A 24,802-nucleotide genomic window follows, 5' to 3' on the forward strand; every position below is an offset into this window, starting at 1 on the left:
AATGTCCCAGAATTTTATGGAACTTGTCAAGCCTTTTCCTTGAAACCGTTGGACTCAACCAAATTTGTTATGAATTTGAAGCAATATAAAGTATAAACTATGCATCTTCAAATCTCTAAACTGGACAGTGAAGCTATATATTCTAGGATATACAAATGCTTGCTAACATGATTGGAAAACCAAGTCAAACATTGGCAAGTAGGAAGTTGCATATCTCGCGAATTGAAGCAAAGTTCTATTGGGCTTTTCAAGGGTAACTTGCATCTGACTATGCATGCAGTAAGGTGAAGGTCAACATGAATATGCAGTGGAAGAAATTAGAGAACGCACATGATTGTAAAAATCCATTGGTTGCATGTTTAACTTTCTAATCAAACAAAATTAAAAAACAAAAAATAAACAACACAACAAAAAAGAGATGAGGAAATTTTACCCAAAATGGATGATGCAATGAAGGTAATTTATTACCTAGATATATACAGTGATAAGTCTCTAACAGTTTAACTGCACATTTGGTCAGTAAAAGCTTGAGAATGCAATTTCTTGAAAACAGTTTCAACAGAAGAGAATTCAATGTCAAAACTGTGTCCTCCATACTGCACATAAAGGAATTCTTTAGGAGATGAGGGAGGGGGCAAAATTTGACTAATCGCTGGTAAATTTGGGATGGGCGGGGAAGGCATATCTTTTCTCTTCATAGAGTAGTAAACATCAGCTAAAAGAAGCCATATAAGATCAGGGTCAATAGATGCAAGTCCAAGAAGGGCATTCACAGTTGCATCTTGAAGCCTAACAAAACCGCTACAAGCTATCCCCACTATAATACCACTGACCTTCTTGAGAACTACTTCCAGTGCTGAAGCACTCTTCCTGTTTTTTGACAAATCAGCAATCATATTGAGCACTGCAATTTGGACTTTCAAATTGGTTAGTTCAGCCACCGACTCCTCCGGAGAAATGGAAGTACTTCTATATGGAAGTTTTAATGGAGTTCTTTCTTGTTTTAGATTGGGCTTTTTCTGAAATGGGGACATAGTTAGAAATTTCCAGAGGTGGTGGCCATCAGTATGGAATCGGCGTGAAAAGAAATCTCCACCACAGATTTGCACCACGTTGCTTATGACACTTAAACATCTCCTAACAGCCTGCAACATAACAAAGTCATAATCTTATAAGAGTGGTAGCATGAAATGGAACTAGTCTCATGATTAGTTAATGTTTACTATCCAAGGATATGGATGTTCACGCACCACTGGGTTTCTATTTCGAATACAAACAACCAAGAAGGGCCATATTTTATTCATCGCTGGAAGCAACCTGTTCTCATCAGCCCCTTCATCAGCAGCATCTAGAGTATCTTGAAGCTGATATAATGAGCATGACCGAATCACCTCTTCAATTGCTTCCTTAGTTTCCTTCTCATGCCTATAGGCTTCTTCTACTTTTGCCAGTGCCACAATGCCACCCTTAAAATAAGAAAAGCATTCATCATAAGTTGAGACAAGCAATTTTTTTTTTTTTTTTTTTGGGTTAAGTATTGAAAGTTGACACAGGCAAGAGTTCTCATCTATCTTACAATGCAATCTTAAAACATTATCATGTATGCCTTTTCCAACATACCATGAACTTAAATGATTCCACGTTGCTTTGCTTAGTATTTAGAGATATAATTCCATCAGCCAAGGAGTGATTGAGAAAAATGAAAATCATCAACTGTGGCACAAAATCATTTTCAAGTTCTAAATTCCCAATACAAAACTGAGGAGCTTCTACTTTTTTAATTTCATTGATTATGAATTTATTTCTTAAAAAATAATCTGGATATAACTCCCATTTGGCAAAAAAATACCTTTTTGGTCCCTATATTTTGGGGCTAATTTCATTGTGGTCTTCATGTTTTTAATAATCAAATAATTTAATTGACATTAAAAAAAGCAAAAAAGAAAATTTTAATTCTTAATTTTTTTTTTTTTATTTAAAAAAAATTCTTGATCTACATTTTTTTTTTTTGTTCCTCACTTTCTTGGCAACCAAACACACAACACACCCAAAACAAATCAAACCATCAACCACAAATTTCATAAAATCTTCCAACCACAAAATCACAATTTTTTATTATTGATTTTATAGGTAATGCAACCTTTATTGATATCAAAAAATATAATCGCTCACACATGTAGGGAGTATATAGCTGGGGACCATACACATGCAAATTACATGACTCAATCATATCAATAACTGAACATAAAGACAGACTATGTATAACTGACATCCAATCCGATAAGGATCTAAAGAAAAATAACTTGAGTTCAGACATAGTCCTCTCACACAAAATTTCCACCACAATGCCAAAATGGTGTTCTGATAGCTCTTTATATGAGAAATGTGACCAAAACAAATGTCAGATTATGACACTAAGTTTACCAAAGAAAGATTCTCTCATTTTCCCAAGTAAATTTGGCAAGGATCCTGAGAAAAGCATCAGTAAAAAAAACTATCCACATATTTCTTTTTACAAAATTTTATTTTATCAAAAGTTACCAAAAACAAAATCCATTCTACAAATTTTGACTTTGATTTCTAGAAACTAAATAAAAACTCATTTTTTAACCTAAAAAACTTTCTTTTCTTTTCTTTTTTTATCAAGCCTCCACTTGATTGAATTTTGATTCAGAAGAACTAACTTAGATCATCTTTTAAAGGATTATGCAGTATGATTGGTCTTACATCTAACATAACCACAAAATCTAAATATGCATTAAAGAGTTCATATTTCCTTCATCTGTAGGTCCTAAAAAGAGCACAAAGGAACTTTTGAATAGCACCTGATAAAGTTGCATTAATTAATAATTTTACCAAGGACAGAGAGCACACTTATAAAACTTGGTAAAGAGTGATTAGAAAGTGAAAATAGTTGAAACAACGCTGATAATACCTAAAAAGAGTGCTTAGAAAGTAAATAATAATTATAATGATAATGATAATATTTTACATGTTAATACTTCTATAACATTATATAGATCACCAAAACATGGACAGTAGCTGAAAAAACAACTCAGGCAGTAAATTACCTCAATTATATCTAGTGCAACCAAGCATGCTGCTTGCTTTGTTGAAGCCAATAGAGGGGTAGCAGCTGTTATACATGAACCTGCAATAGATCCAACTGTTCTTCTATATCTTTTGGAATCATTCAAGTTGAACGAAATGCTCTCCAATTGCTCTATATTCAAAATATTATTAAAATATGAGACTACAGTTCAGCAGAATACCAAGATCTCAGAAGCTACTCATTTTCCCTATATAAAGAAAAATATAAAGTCCTTCCAAAACCAAGAACAAATAAAATTTTATACACGAGGGGCAAGACAGTGTAAAGGCATTAATTATTTAAAGCATACACACAGTTTTGTCTAGGGGTCCATCTGCCCACAAATAATCTGCTGTATACTAATGACTGACATAGGACAATGAAACCAAGTCTGATTTGAAAGTTCTAGACAGCTAGGCTTTTAAGAATTAGATCTAGGGTTTGCTAGAAAAAGGACTGGAATATAGTAAGGATAATGGGGATTCAAATGGGGAAAAGTAACAGTAGTATATGTGGATAAAATAAAGGGGTAAACCTAAAGTTTAGGTCCCCAGAACAGTGATTGGGTTGTTTGTAGGTCATTTGGGTCAATTTGATGGATGGGTGGTTTAGGAGCAGCGACTCCCCTTATAAATGATATGCAATAGTCAAAGTAGAATAAATAGCTGAAATATTTTGTATGCATTGCCAACTAATAGACCTAAAACACCAGTTTATCTCTACATGAAGGTCATTGAATGGCAAGAAGTACAAGTTCAACCAAAAAAAAAAAAAAAAAGAGAGGAGAAAAGGACAACCTGATTCCATCTGAGACATAAAAAAATCATCATCAGAAGATGATATTGAGCATTTGGATCCTATTCTTGCTTTCTTCCTCACATCAGAGATTATAGACTTCACGTGCATAAAATAAGACTCTGCCTTAGTGGGCAATGAGCATGCTTCATGCTTTGATGCCTTGGCAAGTTCTGCTAGGGCCTAAAAATAACATTATTAACAGATTATGATATAGGCATTTCAGCCTAAGCAGAAAAAATAGACGGTTTACTAAATAAAAAGGGAAGCTCAAAATATCAAAGCAAATAGCTATCCTATGAAGATTGCTCTTGGAATATAGCACTGCAGAAATATAAATAAATAAACTGCAGTTACATTTCAATGATGAGCTTATCTAGATTTGACTTCCTAAAAAATTTGACAAATCTGCGGACAAGGGAGAAAAATGCAATTAGAACATACAAGATTCACCACTTTCCTCTAGCTAACCTTTGAATGGCCATTAATTTAGTTGCCCTAGCACAACTGACGAAAAATAAAATAAAAATTGAATCCAACATTCTGATTATTTAGATACTAAACAAAACTTTTAAGCATTGTTCCTAGGACAAAGGAAAAAGAAGAAAAAAGTTAATCAAGACTCTGTAATGATCTTTTTCAAGAATTAAAACATACAAGTAGGACCAAACTCATATATTTGTTTTTCCTTTTTTATTCTAACCAATGATGCACATTTGTAGTTAACATATTTTGAGGCCCATGTCCAATATGAACAATAAAATCAACCCTAAGTGTAAGCCACTTGTAACTAGAAACTCTTATGTCTAAGCGCATTAGTTAAGTAACAGTAACAAATGTCAATGCATTTTCTACAAGCTTCATTCTTTTTAAAAATCCCTTTATAAAACTCAACAATTTCTATGATATTCTTTCTTGAAACTAATCTAAAAATAAATAAATAATGATTATGATATATCTAGGGGTGTCCACGGGTTGGGCCGGTTCGGGTTTGGGCTTGACCCGGAACCTTCCTGATCCTGTTGGGTTGCAGAACGGCGGACCCACCGCCGACCGTGAAAAACCACGGGTCGAGTCGGATCGGGTAGACGGTGGTCGGATCTGACTTCAACCGAAAAACACAAATCAAGAACCAAACTTGGTACAAATTTCACAAATTTGAAAGAAAAAATCTATACTGATGAATAAATTTACAAAACCAAACACCAGTAGCCCACAAATCTAAAGAACACAAACAGAAATAGAGAGAGATGATGGCAGATTTGAACTTTCAAGTGACTGAAATGGAAAGAAAATGACTAAAAATCAAACCTAAGGGAGGTATTTGCAGATCGACAATGGGCGATGGAGGAGATTTGCAGATTGGCGAGGGGTGATGGAGGAGATTTGCAGATTGGCGATGGACGATGGACGATGGAGTTTTGCAGATCGGCGTTGGGCGATGGAGGAGATTTGCAGATCGGCAATGGAGGTGATTTGCAGATCGGCAATGGGCGATGGAGATTTGCAGATCGGCGATGTGCCATGGAGTTTTGCAGAACGGCGATGTTAAGTGTTGAGAGATTGAGAGATCTTAGAGACTGAGAGAGAACAAGAGGACTGAGAAACAAATGGTGATGACTGAGGAGTGTAAGGCATATATTACGGTCGGATCGGGTGTATCGGGTTTTGGAAGGGAAGACCCACCACTCAACCCGCTAAAATCGGGTTGGGAAGGCAAGGACCCGCCATCAACCGCCAAGTAGTCGGGTCAGGCGACGGACGGTTCGGGTCCGGTCGGATTGGCCGGGTGGGTCGGGTCTACGGTTTGGTTGGACAGCCCTAGATATATCGATGAAGAACTGCATACAAAACAGTATCAAGTGTCATGACCTTAGCTTTATGCCATTGGTTTTACAATATAATAGGCATGTGTAAAGCATCTTTAATCAAATCAAACTAATAATAATGCCAATGAGCCCTACATGGCATTTTCTCTTCTTGCAAGAATGGGTGGAGGATAAGGTTATGGGTTCATGACCAGCGTGCACGTGTAACTTACCAATAAAAGATATAACAATAATAACGATAACAATGATGATGATGATTATATGGTTAAATATTCATACAACATTCAGAAACTGAATGCCCCCAAAACAGGTGCCATTTCAGTTCATCCAAACTTGTGATTGGAAGCAAATCTTCCACCATCGCTCACAGCCATAATTTGCACACACACAGCCAAGTCAGTTTTCCTGCATTCTCATTTGAGCCTTAATGTTCTCAAATATCATCTGAACTATGATTTTCCCTGGGTCGAAGCATGGCATTTCAGGTTATCAGCTTTTAAGCACTATCACTGTTGTTCATTTGGTTGCTAAGAAATAGATGGAGAATAAAAGCAATACTATTACAGGTTCTACACAAACCTGTCACAAGCTTCAAAATTTTTAACTATTTTCATTTGTTTCTCAGTAACCAGAACTTAAATGTTCTATTGAGGTCTATGTGCACACATATGATACATGTATAGTGGGGAAACTGTGGATCATCTCTTGATCCACTGTGGATCACCGTTGGATAGAAAATCCACTATTAGATATTGCATTTTTGTGGGAGGAAACCTAATTACTTAGAAAAGTAAGAAACAAATTGTTGTTGATAGATCTAGTGCAGAGGCTAAGTATAGAGTCATGGCACACAATCATGTGAGCTTATGTGGATTAATCATTTACTTGAGGAATTAAAATTTGTTGTGAAGGTGCCTATGACTATGCATTGTGATAATCAAGCAACAATTCACATTGCCTCCACTCCTATGTTGCATGAGTGAACCAAGCATATAGAAGCAGATTGTCATATTACTCGGTAGAAAGTAGAAGATGTTGTAATTGCTACTCCATATGTTTCTACAAGAGTCCAAATTGTTGATATGTTTACCTAAATTTTATGTAAGACTCTTTTGGATTTATCATGTAATAAGTTGGGATTGTATGATATATACTCTCAGCTTGAGGGGGAATGTTATAGGTATAAGCTAGGGACAAAATAGTAATATCACTGTACTCCTTTATAGGGCTGTCCACAGGTCGGTCCGGGTCGGGTTTGTGCCCAACCCGAAACCGACCCAATCACTTTGGGTTTTCCATGCCTAAACCCGCCACCGACCGGTGAATGGAGTTGGTTCGGGTGGTCGGATTTTCATCGGGTACGGACCGGTCTTCGGTCGATTTCGGATTGTGAGAAACTCTACCGGATTTTGCGCTATCTCACCTGATCTCTTCAAGTTCAAGCCGGATCTCCTCAGATCGGACAAAAAATCAGCGCTATCTCGCCGATCCCTTCGAGTTCAAGCCGGATCTCCTCAGATCAGACATAAAATCAGCGTTTTCCAGTCAGTATACGGTCAGGTCGGTTGAAAATCGGATTCTCAACCTCAAATCCGCTAACCAACCCGTCGTTTTCAGGTTCAGGGAGTAGAGACCCGCCGCCAACCCGTCACCGGCGTCGGATCGGCCGGTTCTCGGGTCGGAGCGAACGGTTTGGGCGGGTGGGTCGGGTTCCAGTTCTATTTGGACACCCCTACTCCTTTATATATAAATAATATTTTGTGTTAGGGTCAACTTATCAAACCCTAAACACTTTTACTCTAACAACATGTTATATTACCAATGGTCCCAAAAGCTTAAACTATTAGGATATGATAAATTTAATCGTTTAAGCACATGCTTCTAACACTCTCCCTTAGGTGTAGGCTCAAACTCTCTTTTAATAGTCATTTAACTACATACTTCTAACAATTCATAAACACTTAAACCTTTTTGTTTTAATCAACTATGGACAGAAATGTTTCAGCACCTAAAAGCATAGATTACTTCATTATCTGCAGTTCCCGTAAAAAAAAATGATAAAATAATAATTAAAAGAGAGAGAGAGAGAGAGAGAGAGAGAGAGAGAGACTCAACTTAACTAATCACATGACTATTTGGCCAAGTCATCTTGTTGAAAAGTTTATGACTAAATCACATTTCTTTTTATTTTCCACCAGTTCTCACAATAGATAAAGCAGGCAAGTGCAGATGTAACATGATGATATAAATTGTACAAAAATTTACCTTTAAAAAGGGAATTGTTAAATCAGGATGTTGATGCCTGCCAAGAATCTCAAGTTCCACTGAAACAGAGCGCATCTGTTCAATTTAAAACATCATGCCAAAACATTACTTCCAAAAGTTGTAAATGACATTAGATTCAATTCTTTACATGATACAATAACACAAGGAACAATACATAAGAAATGATGATTTAATATCTTGGGAGAAAACAACAGCGCAAATGATAAGATTTAGAGAAAAACAACACCCTAAGTAGAGCAAACTAATTGAAAAGAGATTTTCCAAGACAAGTAAAGGAACACACTATCTTCATGACACATCAGAAAGATGAGCAAGTTAATTGCCCTAAATAGCTCTGTGCCAAGGATATAATGTCATACCGGTTCTTCCAATAGAGGCAATATTCTCTGAGCTACTCCAATATAGGAAAGCATAGCAGCAAGCAAATTTGGTACACGAGTATTAAGATCCAACTGGTGTAGCTGCCGACATATGGAATCAATCACATAGTCTGCATTATACAAAATTAAGAGTCCAACCTACATCAAATATTTTGGAAACAGTCAAGCATCACATATTCCTTGGAAAAACATTGAGTTTGTGTAATTCAAGCTTACCGTTGGATAGCCAGATGTAGTGGAAAAGACATGTAAGACAGCATCAGCAGCACTCCTAACCTCAAAATTTGAAGAAATCAGATTCTCAAGCAACAGATAAAGAGATGAATGAAGAAATCCACTGGAAGCAAAGTCTCTTCCAAGGCATATATTAAAGATTCCTATTCCATCAACTATAACCTGTACGAGGAAAACAAAGCTACAATCAGTACCAGGTAGATCTGCTAAGCAGAACCTGCTAAATTGATGCCAGATTAACTAATTATATATATCAGGTGAAGGAAAATGTAAATTTCCTGTTGTAGCATAGCAGTGTCACGGAAGAAGTGTAAACTAATATCTTCATCTTCACCATCAAGATGTATAAGAGAAGAGTTATGTTCTACTGGAAGATCCCACACTTCGGGAGATAGATACTCATGTAAGATTCTACCAACACAATCAATCAAATTACTCCTTACACCTTTATCCTGAGATAACTTCCAGACAGATTCATTAGGCAAAGAACATTCAGTTTTGTGATGTTGACCATTAGCAAGTCCTGCATCAAACTCCTGAGCCTCTTCCCTTTTTGCCCTAGACTTGTGAAACATCCTTGTGAAGATCTGAAATGCTTGATCTGATAGACCAAATATCATCTCATTTAGGATACATACTGCAGTGCTTGCCTGGCGCAGCAATTGTCCTGAACCAGTTCTATTATACCAAGACTGCCAGCTCTCATTATTGTACTCCTTCACACGAATCTCAGAAATCAAGTTACGCAAGTAACCCAGCGGAACATCAGTGATAAGTGACAAATGACCTTCACTCCTCATGTCTAGTAGCACAAAATGAAAGATACACAGTGTAAGTACAGAGCAGAAAAGACACATCTAAAAAAAGAACTTGAATGCCAAAGAAATGGAATAGACCTGCTAATAAAGATAGACCTACAAGTCTAAGAATTCCTGCAAGAGCCTGGTATAGTTTTGGACTGCCAACATAAACAAACCATGGGGGCATTCGTGGAATCTCAAAACTTTTCTGTACATTTTCCGGGGGATATTCTACAACTTTTTCCTGAATATCTGTGCCCATTGAATTTTCAAATGGAGTTGCACTCATGATAGTCAGGTAATTACTGGTGAAGCTAGTTCCAGCTTTCAACTCAGCAATAGATGGAAGGTATCCAACTGAGGATCGCCTTGTAGAAATAAGCTTGTCAAGAGAACCAGCAAACAAAGAATTCTGGCTCAGACAGACAGCTAAGACATCCAAGAATTGAGCAGCTGTAACCTAGAATTCCACACAAAAATTATTAACATCTTGCATCCACAAAAAAAAAAAAAATATATATATATATATATATATATATTATAAAATGAATCTCTATGCATTTGAGAAATGAGATTACAACTATAAAATGACATAAATAACAATGAACAGGGCAAGAGTGGTAGAGGGCAAGAATTATCCCATGTATCATCTCTCTCAGAACCTATGGGTCCCATGTAGTTGTGGGGCTCACATGTGAGAGAGATGATTCACATACAGATGCACAAGATAGCTTCTTGAGCGGAGGGGGATTACAATATTAAAATCCCAATTTCACTAGATAGTACATTGTTCGCAATACAAGAAAAGAACTTTAATTGGTGACACTGGTGGATCTTGAGTCCACAACTTCACCTCCACCACATTCTTACAAAGGGAAAAGGTGTCATTTGAGCTAGAGCTCATTGGTGAAACCACATAGAACATTATAAATAAATAAGGAACAGGACCTTGAATAGTAATTTTGAATTCAACCTTACAAACATTGAGTGTGACCAAATCTCAATAACGAGTTTGTGTCCTTGCTTAGTTTGTCCTAAAAAAAGTATCATATAAAAATTTAAAGCATTAAAGTTGGTACTTTCCCATATTACTCGATGTTTTTTTTTTTTTTTTTAAAGGAAAATGTTAACAGTATGGGCAAACTACAAAAATGCTTACAAACTGACATGACAATAAATGTTAATGGTGCCACATCAACAACAAAATAAATAAATTCTTTAATTTCTATTTTGTGTTGTGTTTAAAAGTCAACAAATCAACTTGTAAAGCTTATCTTGTAAAATTTTTAGTACCCCTAAACATCATTCTTCAAAAATTAATTATATCCTTTCATGGGTTTGAACATCAAAGCAGACAGCTTATTTCAAAGCAATAGTAAAATATAGGGTGTTAATGCATTCTTTACTCTTTAAAAGTTTAGCTGCTTTCCAAAGTAAGATACTCAATTCAGAACCAGGGGAGTATCTCAATTTTTGAAGTCATGAAGCTTACCATCGAAGAGAAGTAATTGAAACAAGTATATAAATAGAACTGGTGCGAAGCACAATTGATTTTAGGAATAAAAAATACACACATTCATACTCCAAGAAGAAAGGCCCTATAGTGCATAAGGAATTTAATTAGTATCATAAATCCTGTTTTTCCCCTAAACACACACCAGGCATGCTAAATATCTTAATGGCCTTAACTTAATACAATCCAGACATTACCTCATGTCATTAAAGTATTTCTTAAATGACCCCGGTCACTTTACCATAGTGTTGGAGTAGGAAGCCCAAACTGCTGAAGCAAAGTGTGGTATACAATGCTTGACTTAGGACAGATTTAGGAATAACACATCTACTTGTGCTTGTGGTAGGCTTAGGGTTAGAAGAATTTGTGCATTTTGGGTTTGAGATCTTCAAAGAAACAGTTAGGATTTCTAGAGTGAATTAGAGTTCGAAAAGTTTGAATTTTGGTAGCTATTTGGTAAGGACAATATGTGGGATTTTTAGGGTTTGATAGGGGGAGGAAATTGGAGTTGCAAGAGGAAGAAAAACGAGGAAAAAGATAAAGAAACACTCTACAGAAACATGCCCTCCACAAACCAAAACACTCATATTTCCAATTAATCAAACCACTGTATTCTTTTGAGTATATATTGAGCAAAAATAAATAAGGACTCTTTCTTATACCAGTCACGTTAGGAATTCTAATTTGAATACAACAACAATAACAACAAAGCCTTAGTCCCAATTTTTTGGGGCCGACTATGAATCTCCACAGATTAGTTAGGATTGGCCACATGTATTCTTTCCTACACTCTATTCTATCTAAAGTCAAACTATATGTTACTTCCCTAATTGAATCAACTCACTCCTACTGGTGCATTAATCTCTTTCCTCTAAACATGAGCAAACCATCTCAAGCAACTGTCCATCATCTTTTCATCAATAGGGGCTACCCCTATGTTTAAGGGGATTTCCTTATTTCAAATTCCATCTTTCCATGTATTTCCACTTGGGAATTCTAATTTGAATAATAAGCTTATAAAATACTAACTGGGACTCAAAAGAAAGTAAAACCAAGACATTTAAAAGCTCCTCAAAAATTCTAGATGCAACCTACTCACAAAATACCCTAAAATTCAAAGGAGCTGCAAAAATTACAGATCTACTCTTGATTAGAAAATTAAACTTGATGTGGACAGTCTGGAGGGAACAGAATCGTCAAGTGCTGAGGGTTTAGAGAGGCCTTCTACGGAGAAGAAACGAGTTTTTCCGCATGTTTTGCACGAGTGGATGGCTATATTGTCTGCCCTTTCATCTCCTTTGCTTATTTTCATTGGTATTTCTTTTTCTTGACTGTTTTGGTTCTCTTAGCATGTTTCTTGTATACTGAGGGTTTTTTTAATGAAATATTATTATTCATCGAAAAAATAAAACCCAAATTAAAAACTGTCTATAACTTGACCTTTAAATTTTTGAACTTCACACATCAACCCCATAAAATAAATTTTGAACGGACGAAATTGCAAAGTACAAAGTTTCCATTTTTATAACTGGTGTGGACTTTATGGCATCAGAAAAATAGGGTTGTGAAGGAGTTGAGCTCCCTATTGATAGGCTCCATTTTTTGTTCATGAGATTGCCGTTTCATTGGATGTCGATTGATGGCAATAATCTAACCTCTTTGCTGTATTTTTTTTGGATTCTTTATACTTTTTTGGTAATTCTAGGGGGATATTTCAGTACAGCAGCCTATGAACTTAGGTTATCACTCTCTTTAATTTTTCAATGAATCTAAATTGCTTGTTAAAAAAATAAGTAATGGAAAATGACCCCTGTGCCAGAACCCTATACAAATGACCTTGTGCTAGACATATTATGAGAACAATCACAATCATTTCTCAGACAATTATATGAAAATGATTCCCCACGCTCAAGTTTTTCTATAATGACAAATAAACAATATTGAAAAGCTTAGGTACATTTTCATGAGAGCTTCCTTAAATCCGATTATTGTAATCTATTCATATTGCTCCTCCAAATATGTATTACACATGCAGTTGAAATCATTCATATTGCTCCAAATATGCATTATACATGCAATTTAAGATTGGCCATGTTGAACTTGGAAAATGCATTTTAGTATGGGAAGTAGAACATAGCAAAACTCAATAATGAAGTCACAAGGACATAGCTATCATTTGTTTCTATGAATTTATAATATCAAACATATGCATTTATTTGTATGTTGTATCTTAGTGTATATGTACATAAGTACCGTATAAAATAGAGCAATTATGAAAATAATAATTATGTATAAGTTTTTTGACAAAAGCATCCAAATAACTTTGCACTTTTATCAGTTATACAAACATAAAAATAATTGTTTGACATGGGTGCGCATAAGTGTTGCATCCTCAATTATTGGAATTATCAATACAGAAGTGTTATTGTAGGTTTGATATCATATTTTACAATACCGTCATTTACATATATCTATAATTCATAATTATTAGAATAATATCAACATAAAGCTCACTTGAGAACAGAAGAATAAAAGACTTTTACTTGTGGATATCACAATGGAAGTAATAACATACAGCAGAATGAAGGAGGTGATCCACCACAAGCTGAGGACCAGAATAATATATTACTACAAGTAACTGCTGAGCATGTGATAGTGCAAGTGATTCTTCTCTCCCAAGCACCACTTTTGGGAGCTTTTCAATCAGCCTAGTTTTGGAAACAAAATATAGCTCAAGTAAGGTTCCTTTCAAAAGACCAATCACAGCCCAATGCTCAGACTAGTATCAGATATAGAACAAACCTTCTAAAGATCTCACCAACGTCATGCTCTAAATTATTTTCCCCACTTAACAAAAACAAATCATCAAGGAACTCTTGTGAAGCCGAAGACACCTCATCGGAATCATCAACGGCCAAAACAAACAGGCACTCCTGCATGAGTAGCAGCAAATAAATATATTAAGAACTAATTTGGCACTAGAGGCTAACAATGCAATAGCTTCCTTATCAGCAAAATCAGAATGATTAATACACTAGAAGAACAAACAACTAGAAGCAGCTGAGCTCCTTAACTTCAGATGGGGACCACACAAATATAAAGAACAGTACCAATAGCTTAGAGATAATACTATAAAAGACACAAATATACAAGAACAGTACTTGATTATCAAAAATATGCATGAAGTACCTGTTACAAAAATGGTTTAGCAAGAGCATATATAAAAGTAACCAACAAGCCTCTTGTCACACATATTCAACCAGCTTGTTAAACAAAAGAAAGAAGAAAGAAGAACCTGAAATCATTGGGAATTCTAAAGAATAATTTCTTACTATATTAATCCATATTAGATACATTTTCCTTTCTTTTGATAAGTAATAAAGAACTTTTACAAGAATAATGGAGTAATTTCATGTATGCATGATGCACAAAAAGCACTCCTAAATAATTAGGAGTGAAAAGAAAGATAATCAATGAAATACAATAACAACAAAGTTTTAGTCCAAAATTTCTTTGAATAGATTATGAATTCTTAACATATTAGTTAGGGTTGGCCATAAGTATTCTTTTCCTTCATTTTATTCTATCTAAAGTAATACTTTTGTTACTTCCTTAATGGACATGATATTTTTTACTACTACTAACGCTATTTTTTGTCTTCCTCTACCCTTTTTTTTCCCTCAACTTGTTCAACTCATTCTTTCTTGTTGGTGCATTAGTAAATAAGAACTCCAACCAAATACAATCTTCTTGCACTTATCGAGATTATCCAATGTTAAATTTAACTTAAATTAACCTTTGCTAGAACCTTTATCTTCCAAACAGATCTCCAAGAGGAATCAACTCATATACCTACCCCACAAGGTCCAAAAATAAGATCACACATCAAACATCCGAGTTCTCCACAAAGTTCCTCCCATACTAGCCTACCCCATGATTCTTACCTTGGCCAAATATAGCAAGTCAAAGAATTTTCTATAGGTTTTAGCTCCCAATCTTATATTGCTTTTGAAAACCTGGAAATTCAAGGTTCGAAGCATTAAAAATTCTTACCTTTTAACGACATCATTAGAATAAAGCATTGATGTAGGATCTTAGGAATTTAGCTAAATCAGATTTCTTGATGAGATATTGAAGGGTGCTTGAATAGAGTTTAATATTTAAGGGTTTGGCTAATAAATGGATTGGATCTTGAAAGAGATTGTTTAAGGGATAATTGAACAAGTGACATCCGCTTTATGAAGCATGGTCCCCAATCGATTGTACTACCCCCCTTGGCCTATACATATTAAAATTGGAAAAATTGTTTGGGTCAAAATCAAACAAACCCTTGATCTTCTAATTTGAAATTTGAAACCCTAAACTTTGAGAAATACCCAAATTACTCGTCTAAATTTCCATCTCACTTTTGTTGCATTTTTATTAAAAAAATTCATTTTAGAATATTTTTTGAATAAAAAGTCTTTTTTTTAACTAAATATATTTTTTTGATTAGTAAGAATAAATTTATTGAAAAGCCACTCCTTTGTGCAAAAATACATGCCTAAAGAATTACAATTGAAAAAAAAATCTACTATCTATGAGACCTAAAATGAAAGGTCACTCATAGAGAGAGCTAATCTAAGATGCACAGTTACGAGGATAGGGTATGATACGTTGGAGAAACGTATAGTAATTACTTATTAAATATATTTTTTATATATTGTTAAGCATATATCAATTTATGAGCAATAATGGATAATAAAGTGAATTCATGGCCATTAAATGATGTTTAGAATCCAAACCAAGATCCAAAAGAATAAATGAAAAGATAACTAGATGAGTGTTCAACATTGAAACCTATATATAAAAAATATAAATAAAAATTCTTACAAGTTTGTACTCTCTCACAATCAAGGGTTGGGTTATAATGGTATCCAAGCCATATCACGGGCGTATCTTGAACATATTGACACTGTTTTTTCATTAAAAAAACTGGGTACGTATCTTAGAGGTATTCAGTACGATACCAATATGATATGTATCAGATATGGGTATGTGGGCAAGAATGGAGTATCCGTGCATCCCAGGAGCTAATGAATGATGTTTGCAATTGAGTTGATGTGCATTCCACATCCTCAAAAGTACGTCAATTTCTTTCCCTCCATATAGTCCACATCAAACATTAAGGACGTAGATTCCAGATATTAGGCCCCCCTACTCTGCCACTAACAAGAGCTACACTAAACATAATAAATCAAGAAACTTCTCCATAACCCAAGAGCTACACTAAATATAACAAAAGGTGATCCACAATCTCCCCACAACAACACATACAACTCACTACTGAATAACCCCTTTTGATCAAGTTCTCACAAGTGAGAATTTTCCCCCAAGCCTCTATCCATACAAAAAAGAAAACTCTTTGAGGAGCCCTGACCCTCCATATGGCTTTCTGAGGGAAAGGCATAGAAAATAAGCCCCATAATTTCTCATAAAAAGATTGCACGGTGAAATCCCCAATAGTCTTGAACTTCCATCTCATCCTATCATTCTCCTCCCTAATGGAAATATGAGATTCTAATAGATTGAAAACTGAAGCCACCCCATCAATCTCCCAATCATTAAAGTTTCTCATGAATTCCATACCCCAACTCCTTACCCCCTCCCCCTGTCTCTCCAATAATGATTCACAAAAGCATCCTTATCCATAGCAGTTTCAGACAACGTAGGAATCATCAACTTCAAAGGTTGATCCCCACATCAACTCCTCCACTAATTGTTTCCTCTCTCTCTCTCTCTCCCCGCCACTGCATCCGATACACACCCAAAAGCTAACACAAGTCCAACAATGAGCTCAAACCAAACTCTTGGTGTGAGCCTTGACTCTTCTTGAGTAGCCAACAATGCCAACCCAAGCACAGGTGGCACACAGGCAATGGTGAAGGTAGCAGCTGACATTGAAGCACCACAAAACTCCTTCATTCCCATATCTTCTTCATTGACTTAATTTTCTCCTTTCTTCATTGAATTAATTTTCTCCTTTCTTCGTTGAACTAATTTTCTTCTTATTCTTTGGATTCCAATTGTTGTGTTGTTTGGCAAAATTTGGAAGTTTCCTTTTATGGATTTTCAGCTTGAGTGTTTGCAGGTCCATGAGGGAGAGAGGTATTTAGGTTCAGATTTGAGTAGACGTTTTGTGGGTTTAAAATTTGGATTGCTAATTGGGGTTCGGTGGTGGCCGATTGTGGTTTGTAGTTTGCTTGGGGTGTATGCAGGCAGTCAAATGTCACTCTTCTTGTCTAACTGGAATTTCACTTGAATTTGGTATAAATTTGAGGATTTGGCAAGTTTTATTTCTTTCCTTCTTTTTTGTGTGGAAAATGACGTGAAATTTGAAGTAAAAAACAGTTTTCAATATCAAACCCGATTTTAACTTATTATCAGGTTATGAGAGTCACTGCTGGTTTTTGGGGTTAGCTCCATAGATATGCTATACACATGTATACCCATCTTTCAAAACATGTATACCCATTTCTTTTGAGCAGCAATTTGTAGAAAATTTGTTTTTTTATAAATGAGCTTGCTGTTAAGTGGTGGATTTCTCAATTAGCAGTGGTGGCATTTGTAGCCTGGGTTTGTCAACCATGGTTGTGGCCAAGTGGGTCTGTCATGATTATTAAAGACAGACAGTTGGATTGCTCTTGGTGAGGAGAAGCAAAAGAAAACGGAAATAAATGACATTTAAAAAAATTAGTTGAATTTTAGTTTAAAAATATTTTATTCTAAAATGAATTTTTTAATAAAAACAAAATGGAAGGCAGAAGGAAATTTTGACAGAAGGAGCAATTTGGGTATTTCTCAAAGTTCAAGGGCTTCTAATATCAAATTAGAAGATCCAGGGGTCCGTATGATTTTGATCAGGGAATTTTTTTGTATTTATCCCTACAAATATATTTCACAACCAAATTCAATAAAAGGCACTCCTAAGTTATTCAAATTTATGTAAAGAGGATGCATGAACATGAACTAATACATAATGAAACCCAAACCAGGGAAAATACTGATTCTAATTCTCAGCTCACCAGAAGCATCAGCCTGCTCTTCTTCAGCGTGCGGCTGCATTCTGATAATAGCCCTCGTATGGCAGCTAGGAGTCCTTGTCTCACCTTTTTCGATGGATGAACACAAATCTGACAAAGATTTCAAACATTTCATCAACAAATAAAGAAATTAACAGTAGTTAGTGTAAAAGCTCTGAATAATGTGATGGTGTAACATAACCTTGGGGAGTAACCACCATTAAATCAAAGACAATAACATACATGTGGAAAAGTTGCACCTAAAAGTTTATCAATGTGTGCTGAAGTATTCTCAATCCAATCTCTTGTACGTATCACTTGCAAAGATCCAATCCCCTTGCCAGAACCAGTGGTTCTCTCCTCTTTGAATTCAGATTTGGCAGTAACTATATTTATTGCTTTGCTGTAATCTTCTGCTACTATTTTTCCTTTCCCTTGAGCTTTATCTGGCAAACTGCGAAGCTCCTCCAGAAAAGATTGCGCAGATTTATACTTACTTGAATTAAATTCATCAATAAAATCTATTGATGTATCAAGGCCATCTAAATTAGCATCATCATGAAGGACGATCATCAGATACTCAGCTAACCCTCTAATAGCATGGTTAATAGCTTCAACATTTCCAGCAGCCCCACTTATCATTGTTTTTGAGGCATGAAAAACTTTGTAAAATTGACTAACAACACCTGGTAAGAAGAATGCTAATGCATCTGCAGTACCCACCTGCAAAAAGAATGCCATTGGATAACACTAAGCCAAATTTTCATATACAAGCACATTTTCACACAAAAACCAGACACATGAATCTCTCAGCTCAAGGCAATCAATAACCAAGCCTTTTCCACTAGAACCTGTTCCTTTAAAAAGGTAATACGGCCAGTGAGCAGAAACAGAAAGAAAAGTAAATTATGAAAATAACAATGGTATTTAGAATAATAAATCAATAGAGTCCAAAGATGTGTGCTTTGATTGACTTGACCAAATTTAGTCTTGAAGTACCAAAAACGATTTTCTTTAATAAAATTGGTTCCTCAGAAGATCATTGAGAATCCCTCATCAGTAATCCTACTACAAGTAGTCATATATATCAAAGACTGATTGACATAGCAACTTTGATAAGAAGATGCTAAAGCCAAAAAAGTGAAAGTCAACCTTGGAGAAACAAAGACCGTGCTTTACATGAACAAAGTAAACAAGATGACAACCCAAAGCAGCATGCAATTTGGTTATTCCAGAGTATATAATTTCAATTAATAGAATTAGTTTAGCAAAGGAAAACATACAAAAATAATTAAACCATATTAAAGTTGTCTTGAAAAGAATTTGAGAACTTTGTGTCTCCATCTATAATTCAAACCACATGCATGCATTGAAGGTTCACATGCATCAACCAAAGAATTATATCTTGAAAAAAATACCCTCTTTCTCTTAACATGAACAACTAATCAAGGCTATGTGCAATTTGATTAAGGAAGAACTAAGCACATGAATAAACAATAATTTAAAACCTATAAGGATTAGAAAATAAAAGTGACAAGAACAACCTTAGCAACAAGTACACGTAAGGCTGTAAAGGCTTCAATGCGGAGCTTTGCGCTACCCTGATGTCCTAGTGTAGCCTCCGTATCTGCAGCCTTTGTATAAAATGATCTTGGGATTAGAAACCCTAAGACAAGACGAAGTACTCCAAAATAAATCAACTGTTAGGAAAAAAAAAATTTGATGTACTTTGAGAAGAAGTGACAGCCAATGTCCAACAGCAGCAGAAGCAGTTTGAGACTGTAGAAACAGAAGTAAGCATTCTTGCGATTCTGAATGATACTTCAAAGATCTACAGAGTGAAGTTTCCATAGACCTGCTTTCTAAAAGTGTAGGCAAACCACGAATGTGTTTACATGTGCAACACATATCAGGGCATGGGAGTACACTAGAAAGCAGAGCCCTAAAACACTTGATTACTCCTTCGCGGAACTCTTCTGAAGCCTCAAAAGGAGAAAGCAAAGCACCATAAGTCAATTTTTTTAGCACCACAACCATCTGCAAAAGCACATCATCGAACTTCATGAAAAAGCAAAACATAATTAACATTTGTGCAAAACTACATAACAACATTTGCTAATAAAATGGCATCACATCCTTTTCTCAGTTTCTCCTAAACCCATAGCTCAAAAAGTAATGAACAATAGTTTCAAGCAACAGTTTATGGCTTTTGAGGTTATCGTCACTATTATTTACCACCAAATAGACATCTAAATGATTAGCCATTAAAAACATGTTTGTTTGGGAGGATAAAGAATGGAGAGGGAGGGGAGGGAGAGAGGAAGAAAAAGGGTTTATCTAGTTGAAAAGATGAAAATGGAGAGAAGGGAGGAGGATGGAAAATCCTTCCAGCCTATCAAAACCAGACCTTCAATGTTGGCAAATTAGGCCAGAGATAGAAGTATTTTTAAGACAAGTATATGAAATTTGTTTTGTCCTCACTAAACCATTGACATCATGGTATAAAGGTAACAAAATATCTTTACACTCTCCATTATTTTTTCTTTCCATGCTACAAAACATACAAAGGTAGGGAAGGTGGACCCCTTTGAATGCCCCACAAACCCCCCCCCCCCTTTTTCCATCAAACCTTCACATCATGTGTTCACAAAGCACTCAAAAATATTTCCAAAAAGAGAAGAAAATACTTTTCTTTTCTTTCTTTAATTCAAACGTTAAGGCTAGTGGGATTTGAACCCTGTCTGTTAGAACCACCAAGAGGTGCCAACCAATTGAGCTATAAAGCTCTTGCTAAGAAGCAAATACTTAATATTTAAGAGTTCATAACTGTCTAATAAGAAAAGGCCTAATAGTGAGACATTAGTTTAAGAATCCATAGAGAAGCTATTATATACTGAAGAAGTCGATATATCATAGAGAGTGGAAACCCCAATTTTGTCTTCGATTTTTGTATCTACACTGTCCTTATTTCAAAGGAAGTAAATTTCTTTCCAATGGTAATGAATAACATCTATTACCCTATTAAAAACTAGTTGCCTTGACACAACGGTATATACCAAAGATATCACTCTTCTATATTACATGGAATGGCATGGAAATCAGACCACCTGATCCACAGATCTAAGATGACACTTCTTCAGAAGTTCTTCCAAACATTGAAGTACACCTTCTGCCACATTATCGCTCACTTTATGAGGCATTTTTTGGACATCAGGCATAAAATTTTCTTTCGTATCATCCTTCTGTTGTGATCTGCAATCAACTGCTGCATCCAATAGAAGCAGCAATGGGAACAAACTATAGCTGAAAGAGAGATGAAGAAATATCAAGAATATAAAATATATAAATAGACCCAAATTAAGGAAATTCGAAGACCTTATGCAAGTAATGATTTTTTCTTCTTTTTTAATTCCACTACTGTAGTATTAGTTGAACCACATACCAATTTTTCCAACCTCAGAAACCACAATTTTGATTAAAAAAAAAGTTTTGACATTTATAAAGAATGTAATTATCATCACATATATAGTGTTAAGCATTATGGCAGAGAAATCATTAAGAAGAAAATATACAGCAACCAAGCCTTAGTCCCAAATTTTTTGGGGTCGGCTATGGATCCTAAATAGATTTGTCAGAGTTGGTCACATGTATTTATTTCCACCATTATATTACATCCAAAGTCATATTCTGTTGCTTTTGTAATTAACATGTCCCTTTTTACTGCTACTAATGTTATTTTCAATCTTCCTATTAAAAAGAAAATATGGACGTCAAAAAAGTGAAGTTTTTTTAAGGGGGAAAATCACTTTTCATGAATGAAGTTTAGATATCAGACCTTCCCCCTATTTCATGATGAAAGAATTAAGATTCATAAAATTGTAGTCCTAGTTAACATTTTATGATTCAATGCATGCCTGACTATTAGAGGTTTAATATGTTTTTGTTCATGCTAAATACAGCAAAACATCCATGATCAGTACCATAACCAACACAGCTTTTTCCCTCAACTATCGATTTGTATATCCAGTATAAAGCAAGGTCTGACACTACCGCTACATGAACAGATAACTAGGACCCTTTTATTTGAGGATTGGGGTGGAGGGGTGATTAAATACACTAACATGGTTTGAGATAGAAACACAACACAAGAAACATATGTAAATGGTTCAAACAAACCAGCATGGTGGTTTCAATATATCAAGAGAAGACAAGAAGAGAACAATTCAATATAAACAAGGCACCCATATGCATCTTCTTCCAATGCCTCCTACCCTGCTGCTACTACTACTACCCCCCACCTCAACCTACCCCCTTCTGCTCCCTGATACTATTTATCTCTCTTCTATTTTACTCTCTTTGTACAGTAAAGAGAAAAGAAGAAGTTCTACTCCAACATGTCCCGTGTGACCTCATTTCATTCACACATGTACTATCAAAACAGTTCATTTCAAAATTTTGGAAACGTGAAGCATGAGGTCATAAGGTTCGACCCATTGGTTTTGTGTAACAATCAAAAGCAAATTGGAATGGCTCAAGACATATCCAGCACAAGTGAAGAATGTTACAGCAGTGCAATACCCAACACAGTATTCAACACACAAGGATTTTCTTAACAGGCACTACTGCTGCTTCCATTTGCAAGGACCGACTGTTTGGAGGTGTCAGTGACTTCACAGTTAGAAGATGAAGAAATCGTTCATAATGAGTCCTCTCTTTCTGAAGCTTTGCATTCATAGGCTTTCATCTAAAAAACAATCATTATCTATATCATAGCCTTGACCTCTTTTTCTTTTTTTTACATGGAACCTCACCAAAGCACAGCCTTTGGGACCCACCCCTGGGGAGTAAACCACAAATACAAGACTCCACCTGCCAAAACTGTGTATCAGATAATCCAAGGAACTCCCAGTAGGGATTGAACCTAAGATGTCTGGGTCTAAAGAATGTCCCAAACGTCCAACCACCCACCAGAACTCATAGTTGGGGCCTTTCTTGAGAGCCAATTCTTATTGTAACTGTTAAATACCCAGACCAAATCCTTTAGAACTAAAATACAAATCACAGTTCATTCCCCTATTCCACCATAGGCCACACTCTGGAACATTACCACAATTTCACACAAGCTTTTGCCATAATTGCAACAAATTCAGCCATACAACAGAGAATTGAAACTGTTACACATCCAAATATTTATCCAGCCAAACCACCAACATCAGTACCTTACTCCCAACTAGCATAGAATCCAAAATAAATATCACCATGTCCATTCAGTGATCAACAACTCTTCACAACAAACTACAGTAAATTCTCTTCCACCCAAATGATGCGAAAGTAAATTATCATAAAATAAAATAAAAATTGTTCTTGACCCAATCAAAGCTTAAGAGGTAAGACAAAACAAAAACTTATGCAGCCAATCCAAAATGGGTCTTCAAAATTAAAGGTGACAGAGAACCAGAGTGAGTTATTAGTGTATACAAAAAGCAGCATGTAATGTATGTGAAGGTGAGAAATGGTGCATACTCGAAGAAGGGCTGGAGAGCAGAGGGGTGAGAAGAGCGAAAGAGTTGAAGCAAAGCGGGGATTGCTGAAGAATGCTTCGTGGTAGGGTTTTGAAGCAACTCCAGAAGCTCCACGCAGTAGGGTTTTAGGTCTGCAAACACGCTGCTTCTTCTTGCGTCTTCTTCTTCTTCATCGGTGAACTCGCCGGTAGTTCTATCGGTTTCGTCCATTGGATTTGGGAGGTTCTGATGAGAGAGAGAACTGAGAAGAAGAACCGCGAACGTAGAAGAAGAACCAAATGGGTCGGTTAGTCGGGTTCGTATGTGGGTTGATGGAACGGGTCGACTACACCCTTTCTTTCTTTTTCTTTTTTTTTTTCTTTTTTTTTTTTTGAGTAAAATACTATCTTTCCCTCTAAACTTTAATAAAACTTTATTTTATATTCCTAAATTTTAAAAAATTCTTTTTTCACCCCTAAACTTTGAAAAGAGTTTTTTCAATAGTTTAGAAACAAGAATACGGATAAAATAAAAATGTTTTTCAATAGTTTAAGAATGAAAAACAAATTTTTAGTAATGTTTAGGAATATACATAAAACATTTTCAATAGTTTAGGGACAAAAGATGAATTTTTTAATAGTTTAAAGATGAAAAACGAACTTTTTAAAGTTTAGAGATGAAAAACAAGTTTTTGATAAAATTTAGAAACTAAAATAGTATTTTACCTTTTTTTTTTTTAAAGGGTCCACAGGCCAATGCTAGTAGCCAACATTTTTGTGAAACTTTTGCAACAAATTTTATGAAGTTTTTTTGTTATTGATAGAAAAAAAAAATTTATTTCAATGGTAAGTTTTAAAATAAAAATTTGATGGAATTTTAAAATTTAAATTAAGCACTTCTCTAGCAAACTTGAGAATTAATTGTGGGAAGTGTTTATTACAGACAAGTCAATATTTCAGTTATTAAAAAAAAATTTGTGTGAATATTATGTAAGAGTATACGCTAACAATTAGCCATAATTTATAATTTAGGCTTTATTTTTGTTTTTTTGGATAATTTAATAGTTTTTTATTTTATTCTAGAAAAATGTTATTAATTCATTAAGAAAGAGCCAAATCGGCTTGAATCAGGTGTGAATAAATATTTTTCATCCACATCATAAGACTTGTGACATGCCTCGTAATGAGATTTGAACATGGTTGAAAATACCAAAAAGTACTAACTAGTTGAACTACAAATCTTTTTACTTAAAAGTTCAATTTAGTTTCACGGTCAAAGTAGTAGTTCAATTTTGTTTTATTAGTGATCATTT

The 24,802-nt window shown here is 35.3% G+C and overlaps 1 protein-coding gene across 1 annotated transcript; it reads right to left on the bottom strand.

Moving 5' to 3' along the window:
* Positions 1-427: 427 nt before the first annotated feature.
* Positions 428-23,822, bottom strand: LOC142613595 (uncharacterized). The gene is given in 16 exon segments (XM_075786003.1): positions 428-1,145; positions 1,251-1,466; positions 3,072-3,223; positions 3,889-4,069; positions 7,981-8,055; positions 8,361-8,776; positions 8,893-9,417; positions 9,512-9,875; positions 13,504-13,636; positions 13,731-13,861; positions 17,993-18,100; positions 18,233-18,712; positions 19,534-19,623; positions 19,718-20,026; positions 21,097-21,292; positions 23,513-23,822. Coding segments are annotated over 16 exon segments (4,230 nt in total). The 5' UTR covers positions 23,722-23,822; the 3' UTR covers positions 428-500.
* Between the last annotated feature and the right edge of the window lie 980 nt (positions 23,823-24,802).

The sequence above is a fragment of the Castanea sativa genome, chromosome 10 (genome assembly GCF_040712315.1).
Source record: "Castanea sativa cultivar Marrone di Chiusa Pesio chromosome 10, ASM4071231v1".
Lineage (NCBI taxonomy): Eukaryota > Viridiplantae > Streptophyta > Magnoliopsida > Fagales > Fagaceae > Castanea > Castanea sativa.